The sequence below is a fragment of the Malaclemys terrapin genome, chromosome 7, assembly GCF_027887155.1.
Source record: "Malaclemys terrapin pileata isolate rMalTer1 chromosome 7, rMalTer1.hap1, whole genome shotgun sequence".
Classification (NCBI taxonomy): Eukaryota; Metazoa; Chordata; order Testudines; family Emydidae; genus Malaclemys; species Malaclemys terrapin.
The window spans coordinates 37847041-37860487 of record NC_071511.1 but is presented as its reverse complement, the minus strand read 5'-3'; the positions used below and the strand labels follow the sequence as shown (position 1 = coordinate 37860487).

Genomic DNA, 13447 nt, shown 5'->3' with positions numbered 1-13447 from the left:
ACTTTCAGGAATACATCCAACCAAAACTGGCAACCCCAAGGTGTGTGGTGCTCACAGAACATCACTGAGGTGTCCAGGAATTAATCCCCTAACAACCTGGGGGGCGGGCCTCGGGCTAGACATTGCTGATACCTCGAACAGGAAACCTTCCCCCTGGCCTCACTGTGCCTGCCACGGAGACCCGAGGGCACCACCTGAACCAGGTACTTTTGACTCTACTAATCCTGCCTAGGCACTGAACCGTGCCCCCTTGTCTGCATCCATCCATGTCAGGGGGAGGGGAGCGCTCTGCTCTCCTCTCCGTCTGCCTGTCTCGGGTACTCTGGATTCAAGGGCTTGTGGGCGGTTTCCTCATCCTGACGGCTATGGTCTGAGCAGAGGGCGCCCCACACCGTGTCTATAGCTGAGGAGGGAAACGCTCTGACTCCCTGCATCTCTATAGCTCACGGAAGCGACGCTCTGGCCCCTCCCTCTGTCTCTATGGCTCCGTGCGCTGTGAAGAGTTTCCCGGGGGGTGTTAGTTCCCTCAGAAGGAGTCCGGGGCTCAGCGGAACCAACCAAGAGCGAGCGGCGCGGGGGGAGCGCGTCGGTTGCCGGCGGGGGCGGCCGGAGACATGAGCACTAAGGAGGTGACCTGCAGGTGAGAGTGGGGGCGACGCAGCTGCTGGCGGCGGGTCCTGGCAGTGCCCTCGACCCCCGCCCCGCTGTCGCACCAGGCCGCCGGGATTCGCGCTCTGCCCCGCGGCTCTGGGCGCGGCGCCCACTGGGCCTTTGTGCCAGGAGTCCGGCGGGACGGCAACTGGAGCCGGCTCCGGGGCGGCCGGTCTGGTGCCGCAGCGTCTGGAAATGGCGCCTCCCAGCCCAAGGGTTGCCGTTGGTCTGACCGGCCGTGCGGCGCGGCGCCAGGCCAGTCCCTGGCGAGTCGCGCTGCCCGGCGCGCGGGGCCGTACGGGGCTGCCTGGAAACGGCCGGCGAACGCGGCTCTGTACAGGGCGTTTGTCGGCCCGGGCCCCTCAGCCTTAGCCGAGCTGGCCGGACAAACGAGCGCGTTGCCAAGCGGGCCTGGGGCTCGGAGCGAGCTGGCCGGGCTGCCGCTGGCGGATTGGAGCGGGGCTCACTTCAGCGCCCCGGTCCAGAGCGGCCGAAGGAGGGGACTGGAGCCCAGGGGTCGCGTTGTTTGCAGTCCCGACCCGACGCTTATAGTCGGGTCCTGTCAGGTTGCCGGGCTCTCGAAACGCAGCTACGTGGTACAAGCTGCAGATTACGAGTTATTTTGTATGGGGGTCATGCTTACGGGGTCGGGGTTTGTTTCTCCCTAATGTCAACGATCTGTCTCTTCCTCTGGAATTACAGAGCGGTGCTTTTTTGTTGTTTGGGTTTCAGTTCCCAGCGTATTGTGCCTTTTGCATCTGGCCATCTCCTGAGCAACTGGCAGAAGAACTGAGTTAATTAAAACAAATTGTTAGAGGGACCAGTGTTTGCCTTGTGTCGTTATTGTCAATTTACTATAATACTGCTCCCTGGTTTAAAAAATTTACATAGGGATGGAGAGTTGAAAGTAACACTATGCAATAGTTTATCTTGTATTTCTGCTCTGTTTAATTATGAGTTATTTAGTGCTCATTACTGCTACCTTTTTTAAATAAAGAATGCAAAAAGGAAATATTTGTTTTCAGTGATCAAGAATCTGTGTATTTCAGCTGCACCTATTTAAAAGTATTTAGTGATTTACCAACAGGACCTTTTAGGAAGGTGTTAACCAGAAGTGTTGCATAATGTGATTAAAGTGGCTAATTTAAGTTTCCAGCTGGAGTTAGGAGTATAGAGAACTGCGTTTCCCCATGTGTAATCCTTTATCTGGGATTTTTCTTGCAATGGAGAACAAAGGGCAGGATTGAGAGAGAAAGGCTCTTCAAAACCTTTCTCTAGAAAATAAGTGTTTGTCCTAGTTTACCGTATGTAACTGATCTCTGTGGCTGTAACCATTTATCCCTTCAGGTATTATATGCAAGGGGTGTGTCGAGAAGGAAGCAGGTGTTTGTTTTCACATGACTTAACTACAAGCAAACCCTCTACTGTCTGCAGATACTACCAGAAAGGACAATGTGCCTATGGAGCTCGCTGCAGGTAAAAATTGCCACTCTTCTAGTATAGTGTGTGTTCCCCACAACTAGAAAAGATGCAGATAATAGGTTTGTGCATTCTAGGAAATAAAGGAACAACAGCAACAAAGATACATTGGATGCGTTTATAAAAAGAGAGTAAGATAATGAAAGGCTTATAAAACCAACATGAAAGGCAAACATTGCGCTCCTGATGGATAAATTGGGTACTCAGCAGTTTCCTGGTTTTGTATGTTTGTGCTCTGCATTAATCTTAATGATCCTATGGCTTTTTGTTCTTGAGTTTTGTGGTGGGTTTTTTTTAAAGACAGCAAGTTGCTTTTAGTTAGGAAACCATGTCATCTCATGTTTGTAGTGTTGAATACTATGGTGGCTTGGTCTTAACTGGGGTCTCTGACTGCTACTGTAATACAAAAAATAATAAATTGTAGAGTTATGCCTGTTCGGCTGCTGTGGGGAAAAAGGGGACCGAGTTAAGGTTGCTGTGGAACTTTTATGCTGAATTTCTTGATTTGTGTGATAGAAATTTTAATGTTAATACAAAGTTTAGTCCTTAACCTCTTGTGAAATAGGGATAATCTGATCTCACCAGGCTGATTGCTTTGAGTTCCTTAAATAAGTGGTGCTATAGAAATTAAAATATTGTCTTGTCAGATATCAGTACAGTTCATGCACCATTAATCAGTAGGACCCTTTCCAAGTTGCTCCATCCTGCATCTGACCACTTTGAAGTTAGCTTAGATTTCTCAGCTAGTATTAATGTTAGACGTTTTAGTGTGTGTTCTTTATAAAGTATTTTTATTAGTTTTTGTTCACTCACGTTGGTGTGGGTGTGCAGATACTATGGTGGATCCAAAGGGGAAGTGGGTAGGATTTAAGAGGTGTGCATCTTGTCCTGCTGTATTCCTCACTTTGGATGCCTATATGTGATTGTGGGGAGAGGTCGACAACCTTCACAGTTCTCATTCTGCAGTACCTTCACCCCAATAGCTTGTGAAGAGCATCAGCTCCAAGCCTTACTGCTTCAGGATGCACTAGCAGATAAACCATCCAGTTCCATAGCCACTGGTTCTGTGAGTACTGAGAAGCCTGTGTCAACTCTCAACTCTCAGGGAATAAAAAGTGTATCCTGCTGAAAGTACTGTCCTTTGCTCCTGAAGTAAAGGCAAAAACTTTGATACTGAAGGATCCTAAGCCATCAAATCCTAGTTCTAGACACAATGAAACCCTATGGGTGTTGTCCTTTGTTACCAGAGTCAGTCCTGGTGGGAGCACACTTTTGCATCCGCAAAAGAGTATGGTGCTAAATATGGCTCCTGTTAGCAAGGAACAAACGGATACAAAGTCCCCAGGGTATTCACAAAGTGTATGTCGGTGGTGGCGGCCTACCTCAGGCGCCGGGGGGTCCAGATCTTCCCCTATCTGGATGACTGGTTGGTCAAGCTCGCGATCGTAGGTGTGGGATCACATGGCACTCCTTCTGTCCACATGCACCACTTTGGGCCTGTTGGTAAACAAGTTAGTCCCGGTACAACGCATAGAGTTTATCGGGGCAGTTCTGGACACTTCGTCGGCCAAAGCCTCTCTCCCACCAGATAAGTTCGAGACCCTGTAGGGGCTCATAGACACGGTCACAAGGTTTCCGGTGACAACAGCCAGAGTGTGTGTCCAGCTCTTGGGTCACATGTTGGCGTGCACATATGTGGTCCATCATGTCAGACTCAGGTTGAGGCCCCTCCAGCTCTGGTTGGCCTCGGAGTTCTCCCAGGCCAGAGACTGGATGGACAAAGTCCTCTTGGTTCCCAAGCCAGTAATCACCTCCCTATGGTGGTGGTCCTCCCCGAGAAACATGCTCCAAGGGGTCCCGTTCAGGGGCAGGGCCCCGTTGCTGGAACTGGTGTCTGACGCGTCGGACCTGGGATGGGGGGCTCATGTGGGGGAAACGTTCAGACCCAAGGTCTGTGGTCAGCTCGGGATCTGACCCTCCACATAAACGTCAAGGAACTCAGGGCGGTACAGCCGGTGTGTATGGCCTTCCGCTCACACCTGGAGTGCCGGATTGTCGGGGTCCTCACAGACAACAGGGCTTCGATGTTCTACATCAGTAGGCAAAGCGAGGCCCGATCCTCTGCTGCGAAGCTCTTAGGCTGTGGGACTTTTGTATAGCCTATGACATCTGCCTACAGGCCTTCCATCTGCCGGGCGCCCGGAATGAGAAGGCAGATTGTTTGAGCAGGGACTTCTCCTCTCAACACGAGTGGTCTCTCCACCCAGAGGTGATGCACAGACTTTTCCAAGTGTTGGGAACTCCCCAGGTGGATCTGTTTGCAACTCGTCAGAACCGTTGCTGTCCCCGGTTCTGCTCGGGGGTGAGGAGGCACCATCTCTGATGCCTTCCTCCTGTCCTGGTCAAGCAAGTTTCTCTATGCGTTTCCCCCTTTCCCGCTGAACTGCAAGGTCCTGGAAAAGATAAAGATGAACAAGACCCGGGTCCTTCTGATTGCCCAGGCAGCATTGGTATGGGACCCTCACAGGCCTGGCGGTCGCCCCGCCATGGCCGTTGCTGTCCCGCCATGGCCGTTGCTGTCCCAGGACAAGGACCGCCTCCTCCACCCCAACCCAGTGGCACTCCATCTCACGGAGTGGCTGTGAATGGTTAGGTAGGGAGGAAAGGACATGCTCTGAAGGGGTTCAGCACATCCTCCTAGAAAGCAGGTGGCCCTCCATGTGCCGAGCCTACTTGGCAAAGTAGTCTCGGTTTTCCAGATGGGCGGACAAGCAGGGCGTTTCCCTGGTGACTGCCCCGATTAAGCTTATTCTGGACTACCTCCACCACCTTAGAGCCCAGGGCCTGGCGCCTTTGTCAGTCAAGGTGCACCTGGCAGCCATATCGGCCTTCCATCTGCCGGTGCAGGGCCCCAGGGTATTCTCCCATGCTATGACTGGCCAATTCCTTAAGGGGTTGGATTGTCTCTTCCTGTATGGGCCCCAGTCCTGCAGTGGGACCTAAACCTGGGTGTTGGCCCGTCTCATGGGGCCCTCGTTCAAACTGCTAGCCACATGCTCCTAGTCACCCCCCTCGTGGAAGGTGGCCTTTCTGGTTGCGATCACGTCGGCTAGGCGGGTCTTGGAACTCAGGGCCTGACCTCTGAGCCCCCGTACACAGTGTTTCATAAAGATATGGTCTAGCTCTGATTACACCCTTCGTTCCTCCCGAAGGTGGTCTCCGCCTATCACATGGGTCAGGACATTTTTCTGCCAGTCCTCTGCCCCTAGCCACATGCATCCAGTGAGGAGCGCCACCTTCACATGCTGGATATGAGACTGGCTCTGGCTTTTTACCTGGAGCGGACTAAGCCGTTCAGAAAGTCCTCGCAACTGTTGATCGCCTTGGTTGAGCCCATGGAAGGTCGGTCGATCTCCACTCAGCAACTCTCCAACTGGCTCACCTCGTGCATCCATACCTGTTATGACCTGGCGGGAATCCCTCCGCCACCAATTGTGAAGGTGCACTCGACTAGGGTGCAGGCCTTGTCGGCTGCCTTTTTGGCCCATGTCCCCATTCAGGACATTTGTAGGGCTGCCACGTGTTCTTCAGTTCACACGTTCACCTCGCATTATGCAATTTCATCTCAGACCAGGGAGAATACAGGGTTCGGCAGGGCCATTCTCCGTCCCGAGAGTTTGTATCTGTTGGAGGTGGGAAGGAGTTCACAGTTTGGAATCCCCTATTGTGGAACACACATGAGCAATCACTCGAAGAAGAAAAGACCGTTATCTTTTCCGTAACTGGTGTTCTTCGAGATGTTGCTCATGTCTATTCCACATCCTGCCCTCCTTCCCCTCTGTCGGAGTTGTCTGGCAAGAAGGTACGGAGGGTGGGCGGAGCACGCAGCATCCCTTATATCGCACCATGGAGGTGCCACTCCAGGGGTTGCTAGAGTGCTCCCCTACGGGTACTGCTAGAGGAAAAACTTCCGGCACCAGTGCACTTGGCGAGCACGCACATCTGTTGTGGAATAGACATGAGCAACACGTCTCAAAGAACACCAGTTACGGAAAAGGTAACTGTCTTCTCTCATACGGAGCTCTACGTCTCCGTTCTGCAAGTTCCCTCACAATTGGAGCTATCTTACAGGACCTAGGTTCCCCAGGGCTGTGTTCTTCTAGTGCCAGAATCAGATGAACACACACAGGTTAACAGAGTGCATCTGAGAGGACCGGATTAATCAGCACTCTCAAGCTGACCCTTATATGCCCTTAAACTCATCAAGCTGGCAGCACTTATAAGCCTCAGGTTCAGCACATCCCTATCCACACTTTTACGTTACAATTGTTCTGGTAGTAACCCACTTGATGAGCAAACTCCACAGGATTTTTGGGCGCTGCAGGGATCTTAAATTTGATTACAAAAGTTAGGTTTAGAAAACTATAACTAATCACACAAGTCAGGGTCAGAAAGCGAAAGAGAGATGACTTCTCACTAGTCCGTGAAGCTTGAATCTATCAGGGTTCCCAGGTGGTGGTGGTGGTGGTAGCTGAGGGTCCGGAGTGCTGGAGACTGGCAGAGCTCCAGCACGATCAGTCAGGAGAAGATGAAGTCCCAATGGAACTGATGCAGATTTTGGATCCAGGCATCAGAGCACTTACTTGAGCATGGGTAGGTGTTTTTGTAGGGAAAGAACAGTGGTTCAAGGGAGAACACTAGATTTGTTTGTGGGTAAACTGATGGCTCAAGGGAGTATACCAAAGTTGTTTTGTTCAGGCTAGACAATAGGAACAGATTATTCCTAGCTATGAGTGGTGTTACTTCCAGGGAGCTCACAATACAATCAGGCAGCTTCAGTATTTTGCATACCAATAAAGGATTCATTACTAGAATTGGTCTGATAACTACTGAGCTGGGTATGTGCAGGCGTGGGTTCATTAACAGCTGGAGCAGAGATTCCCCATCATGCAGTGCTTTCCTGCATTTCTGGTCTCTCAGTTCAGTGCAGTTCTTGCCTTGGAATCTCTGTTCTCCATTCTGTATGCTAATGGAGATGCCTCCCTGACCCATCTTTGATGCAGATGAGGCTAGGGGAGTTGCCTTAATCCTGTCACCCTTGTCCAGAGGGGTTTAGGTGCGTCTCCCACTGCCTTTTCATTGCTTTTTGTAAGTCTTCTGATCGGCTTTGGTTCAAGAAGAGGCTGGCGTGGGGGTGTCTTTTGTGAGTCAGACAGGGTACTGTGCCCTAGTTCCCCAAGAACACAGAGCTGATATAAACATGCTGTTACCTAAAGATTAAAATTCCCATTGATTTCAGTGGGAGCAGAATTCGGCCAATGTTGAGTGCTTTTGAAAAATCCATCTATATCTGTGTGTGTGTGTGCATTTTTCTATGTATACACACGCATACACCATATCTGTATGTGTGAATAAGAGCACAGAGTGTTGCTGCTGCTGTCAGCAAAGCAGGAGAGATCACAAACGGGCAGTGCACACAATATTTTGATGTTACCACATCTGAATAAATGTCAGCAAACATTTTTTTGTAATAGACTAGTAGTATTAAATTGAACACACGCGCTTTAAGAATATTGTCCTTTCAGCATTGTCTTGCAACTTTGGAGAAATCATTTAAATCTACATTTTCAAAAGTGTCTGACATGGGGTTCCTCAGTTTTTCCGTGCCCAATATGAAAGATGTATGACTTGATTTTCAAAGCTGCTGAGTAGCTAAAATCCAGCAGGTTGTCCAAAATGTAGGCCTTAATCTCTGTGTAAAATGGAGATCCCATCTCACAAGGCTGTTGTACGGCTTAATGTTTGTAAAGTGCTTTGAGATCCTTAAAATGTTCTGTAGAAATCCTAAGTAGTAGTATCATCATCCATGTTGTATCTGAACAGATCATGATCCATAAGCTAATATATTGAATAAACAGGCTCATTAGTGGAAATCAAGAGTTTGCCACATTATCTGTTAGCTTCCTGGAATAACAGTGATTGTGCTTTGAATGAGATCTTAGTTTTTGTGGCACTTTATTACATTGTTTTCTCTTTTTAGATATGATCACACCAGACCATCTGGGTCTGGTGGTGCAGTGGGTACTGTGCCACCCAGCCTTTCTGCACCATCGTTCAACAGCCCTAATCCTCTGCCAGAGCATAACATGCCTGTAATCAAGAGCAAAACACATGAGCCTGGAAAACGCAAAAAGAGAACATTAGTGCTTAGGGACAGAGGTGAGTACGAACAGTTAATGTCAGTCTCTTCACTGTTCCTGGCGTGATGATTTTTAGCAGTAGTTCTGTTGCTTTCCATTCTTTGCTTTTCATCACTTTCATTTCAGTGATGGCTATAAAGGGTGTGTTTGCATTTGTAACATGCATAGGGCATAATCCCACAAACATTTCATAGAATATCAGGGTTGGAAGGGACCTCAGGAGGTCATCTAGTCCAACCCCATGCTCAAAGCAGGACCAATTCCGAACTAAATTATCCCAGCCAGGGCTTTGTCAAGCCTGACCTTAAAAACCTCAAAGGAAGGAGATTCCACCATCTCCCTAGGTAACCCTTTCCAGTGCCTCACTACCCCCCTAGTGAAAAAGTTTTTCCTAATATCCAACCTAAACCTCCCCCACTGCAATTTGAGACCATTACTCCTTGTTCTGTCATCTGCTACCACTGAGAACAGTCTAAATCCATCCTCTTTGGAACCCCCTTTCATGTAGTTGAAAGCAGCTATCAAATCCCCCCTCATTCTTCTCTTCTGCAGACTAATCAATCCCACTTCCCTCAGCCACTCCTCGTAAGTCATGTGCTCCAGACCCCTAATCATTTTTAAAACAACAAAGAGTCTGGTGGCACCTTAAAGACTAACAGATTTTTGTTGCCCTCCACTGGATTCTTTCCAATTTTTCCACATCCTACTTGTAGTCTGGGGCCCAAAACTGGACACAGTACTCCAGATGAGGCCTCACCAATGTTGAATAGAGGGGAATTATCACGTCCCTCGATCTGCTGGCAGTGTCCCTACTTCTACTGCTCAAAATGCTGTTTGCCGTCTTGGCAACAAGGACACACTGTCGACTCATATCCAGCTTCTCATCCACTGTAACCCCTAGGTCCTTTTCTGCAGAACTGCTGCCTAGCCATTAGGTCCCTAGTTTGTAGCAGTGCATGGGATTCTTCTGTCCTAAGTGCAGGACTCTGCACTTGTCCTTGTTGAACCTCATCAGGTTTCTTTTGACCCAGTCCTCTGATTTGTCTAGGTTCCTCTGTATCCTCTCCCTACCCTCCAGTGTATTTACCACTCCTCCCAGTTTAGTGTCATCTGCAAACTTGCTAAGGGTGCAATCCACGCCATCCTCCAGATCATTAATGCACGTTGGTAACTTTACTCATGTGAATAGTCAACTTTTGCCTCTCACATCCCCCTGATGACCTTCCTATGCCCCTCAGGCACCAGCATTAAGGGAGCCCTTCCATTGCTGATGCCCTAGCACAGAGGGACTGAGCTCCCACTTGCCCCAGACCTCCTTTACTACACACATACTCAGCCTAGTCTCACCAACTCCCCCGCCCCACTGACCTCTCCCTCTGCGCATCCCCATTCACAATCTTCTGAGATTGCAATGCTGAATCCTCCTCGTCACAGCCCTGCAGAACCCCAGATCTCCTCTGCTGCCCAGTCTTCCTACCCAGGGTCTCTGTGCTAAGGCCCCCTGGATGCTCAGGAAAGCTGGATAGTAATGTCAGAGAACAGAAATAATAAATAGACCATAATCTCTGCTTTTCTTTTCACCGTAAGCTGTTTTATTTCTGTATGAGGGGTATAGCTTTGTGTTTAAATTGAAGACTTGGACGGTGTCGGAGATGTATGTGGGAAGTTTGGGGTTTCTGATTGCTGATCTCATATCTAGGGGAACCTGAAATTTCCCAAAAGGCTGGGAAACAGGTGACAGTATCAGAGTTAAAACCCCTGATATCGCCCCGCCAAACTCCCCCTCCCAAAAAATAGAATATGCAGTTGGCCAGTGAAGGGACCATGTGTTAATTGTGGTGAGTGAATTCAATCACTTAGAACATGTTTAAAGTCCTATTTCACATTTTAAGTGCAAATCTGTGCAGTTTTAGCTTGGCTTCTATAATACTTAAAATGAAAATGCATGATATGCTGTACCTGGTATCTTCAAGCTTTACGGTGGGTAGTTTAAGGCTGTAAAGCTGGATAATTTTGGAGATGGAAGCTGCTAAATGCATGAGATCAGCAGGTGAAAGGGTTTAACTATTAACAAGGAAACTATAATTCAACAGGTAGCAGCTGTTTTTATGCTCCTGTGGTCTTTCATGCTACATACTATGCTTTTTCTTTAAGATTTATGTGGTTTGAGTGAAGAACAGGTGAGACACAGTGCCATGAGTGACTCAGTATGTTGCAGTGACAAAAATGATAATCTGGAAGTGAAGCCCCATTCATATTTAGAAGCTATTCGCAGTGGGCTCGAAGAAGATTCAGTGGCTGGAAGTTCCTATGCTGATGGACAGCAGCTATGTCCCTATGCAGCAGCTGGGGAATGCCAGTTTGGTGACCGGTGTCTTTACCTCCATGGAGATGTGTGTGAAATCTGTGAATTGCAAGTACTTCATCCCTTTGACCCAGAGCAGAGGAAGGCTCATGAGAAGGTAAAGATTAACATAAATTGAACTTGGGTCTAAAACATGATATAAATATGCTTGTTCTAAAGCCCAGACACTTGTATGTTACTGGCTAACTTTAGTGCTTTATAGAGCATTTGTGTATATACTTAATTATTTTAAATCTAAATTAAATAAGAGACCTATTGAAGGCTCTAGGCACCTGAACATGTTGTTGATACAAAATACCAGCTGCATTAAAATAATCATCCAACAGGAATTCAGCCAGCCATCTATAGAAACTCCTTTTCACCTTTTTCATCATTCTGGGAAGAATCCTCTTGGCTCTCTCCAAAAACCCTCTCAAACAGATGGCTTTTACAGCATGCCTAAAAGGTCACCAGGTTCTCTAAACTCTACTTGTACTCCTTCTTCCAGACCACACTGACCTGAGACAACCAACTCATTTCACATAGTCCACCGTGGTGCAATCCAATGGTAACTTCCAGTTACTGCTGATATTCGCTGCAATTTGAGGTCAGGAAAGTTGCTGCATCCCACTGCTGCTCTCCTGAGCCATCCAGTCCCAATTTGGATAGGAATTTTAGGCTCAGTTCACTTCAATTACATTGAGCTCTGTGTAACCCTTGTCCAAATCTATTAATTAGAGGCAAGTCAGCTGCTCATAGTACAGTTGGTTCTCTTGCATATACAGTAGCTTTGTTAGTAAAAGCTGTTTTTTTTTAAGATCTATCACTGCCACTGTGCTAGATGGCCTTTTGGTTTTATAATTGTGTTCTCCAACTAGCAGCGGGAATTTTTGCTGTGCCAAGTTTAATACAGTTGTATTATAGGTAGAGTTGGTAGCACTGCATATAGCTAAGAATGCCTAACACTTTTCATTATAAGCCCGTTTTCAGCAGATTATAACTTTGCCAAACTGTAACTGTTTGGCTGAAATTTTCCATATTGGGTATCTCCCTCAAGCTTAGTTTTTTTAGGAAAACTTCAGCCAAAATGATTCAGCTGTTTCAGAGAATGTAAGAATTTTTAATATATTTTCCCCTGATTTCAACTGTTTTTTGCTGAGACTCTCTAGGGCCTCTGTGCTTTGAGCAAGGGCTTGGAATTTGGCAGGGAGATTGCCTTTCTTAAGGATGTGGTTTTGTTGCCCCGGGGGGGGGGGCGTGTAAATTTGTTCAAGTTATAAGCCTTTGGGGGGGGGGGGGGGAAATCTCATGTTGCACACGCTCAGTAAGGAATTGTTAGTTAGGCAGCTGAACTCTTCAAAGATTCCTTCTGTATTGAGTATGCTCCAGTCTGGCGGGGGCGGAGGGGAAGGGAAGGGCGAGGAGAGCAATTCTTTTGACCAGCAATTACTGTGTGCTTCTGTGGCATGGGGCACTGGAAATGAGAGCCAAAGACAAACACTTATCTCCTCAGTGTTCCCGCTACTGGCATTGAGGCAGCATAGTGCGGGAACAGCGTGATTAGAATGCAGAGTTGACAAGAGCTGTATCTGGGCCAGGCAGATGGAGGGAGTAGATTAGTACTGGCAGCTGGTGGGAGACCAGAATTGGCTGGGTAAGGGGACGGGGAATGGAATGAGGAGCCAGAGTGGGGAGCCTGAAAAAAGAAGCCCGTGGGTGGACAGGAGAGTTCAGGTTTCAGGGGGGATGGAGGGGCAGAAGGGTTTGTAACCACCAGAATACAGTTCCCTTCAGAATCTGGAATGGAACCTGAGATTCCTGAGTCTCAATATTCCTCTGTTGTCAACAAATACCTGTGAAACCCACTGGCAAAGCATCCCTCATGTCCCTTTAGTGCTGGCTCACGTAAAGGATGACAGCCCTACTGCTATTATCATTCATTCTCAGAGGGGTAGCCGTGTTAGTCTGGATCTGTAAAAAGCAACAGAGAGTCCTGTGGCACCTTTAAGACTAACAGATGTATTGGAGCATAAGCTTTCGTGGGTGAATACCCACTTGGTCAGATGCTTGCGTATTCACCCACGAAAGCTTATGCTCCAATACATCTGTTAGTCTTAAAGGTGCCACAGGACTCTGTTTTTATCATTTATTCTGTTACTCAAGTGGCTGAGGTCTGTACAATGGTTTCAGCCTGGCTGATGATCTATTGGAGGGGTGGGGGTGTCAATATGATGCCATATGTTGGAATTTCTAAACTTTTTGGATGCAATTTCCTTGGTGACTTTTTTTTTTTTTAATCAAAATAAACAGAATGTTACGGTTGTAAAGACAAGCACTCAAAAGTTACAAAATGCCTGGGAAAAGTAATAGCACCTTGCTTCACAGGAATATTGTGAGACTAAATCAATGTTCGTGAAGCACTCAGATATCCTAGTGATGGACACTATAGAAAACCCCGTGAAGAAATTTAATAATTCTGTATTCAGAACAGGGTTTAAATAGTGTACAGTAAATAAGGCCTGGGGCCACACAGTAAACAAGCATAAAATAATATTGAAAGCTGCTCATTTAGTAAGCACCATAATTCTGTGCACTGAGTAAGGCCTGTGTCCTGTGGAAAAAAAACAGCTTGTGATCATGTAATTAAAGGCTGTCTCCTAATGCATACTCAAGGGGTATGTATTAAGGTTGCACAGCAATCTAAATTCTGGCGTTTTCTAACTTTTTTGGGCTGGAATTTGCAACCTTAGTGCTCTTTTAACATCTTTTTGGG

General features: G+C 47.6%; 1 protein-coding gene across 1 annotated transcript in view; it reads left to right on the top strand.

Annotated features, from left to right (window-relative positions):
- The first annotated feature begins 514 nt into the window (after positions 1-514).
- The window catches only part of MKRN2 (makorin ring finger protein 2), a 28939-nt gene continuing 16006 nt past the window's right edge, over positions 515-13447 (top strand). Inside the window, exons 1-4 of the mRNA XM_054035745.1 lie at positions 515-640; positions 1999-2127; positions 8171-8349; positions 10485-10792. Of these exons, the coding sequence (XP_053891720.1) occupies positions 615-640; positions 1999-2127; positions 8171-8349; positions 10485-10792 (642 nt within the window). The 5' untranslated portion in view covers positions 515-614. The remainder of the gene's footprint in view (positions 641-1998; positions 2128-8170; positions 8350-10484; positions 10793-13447) is intronic.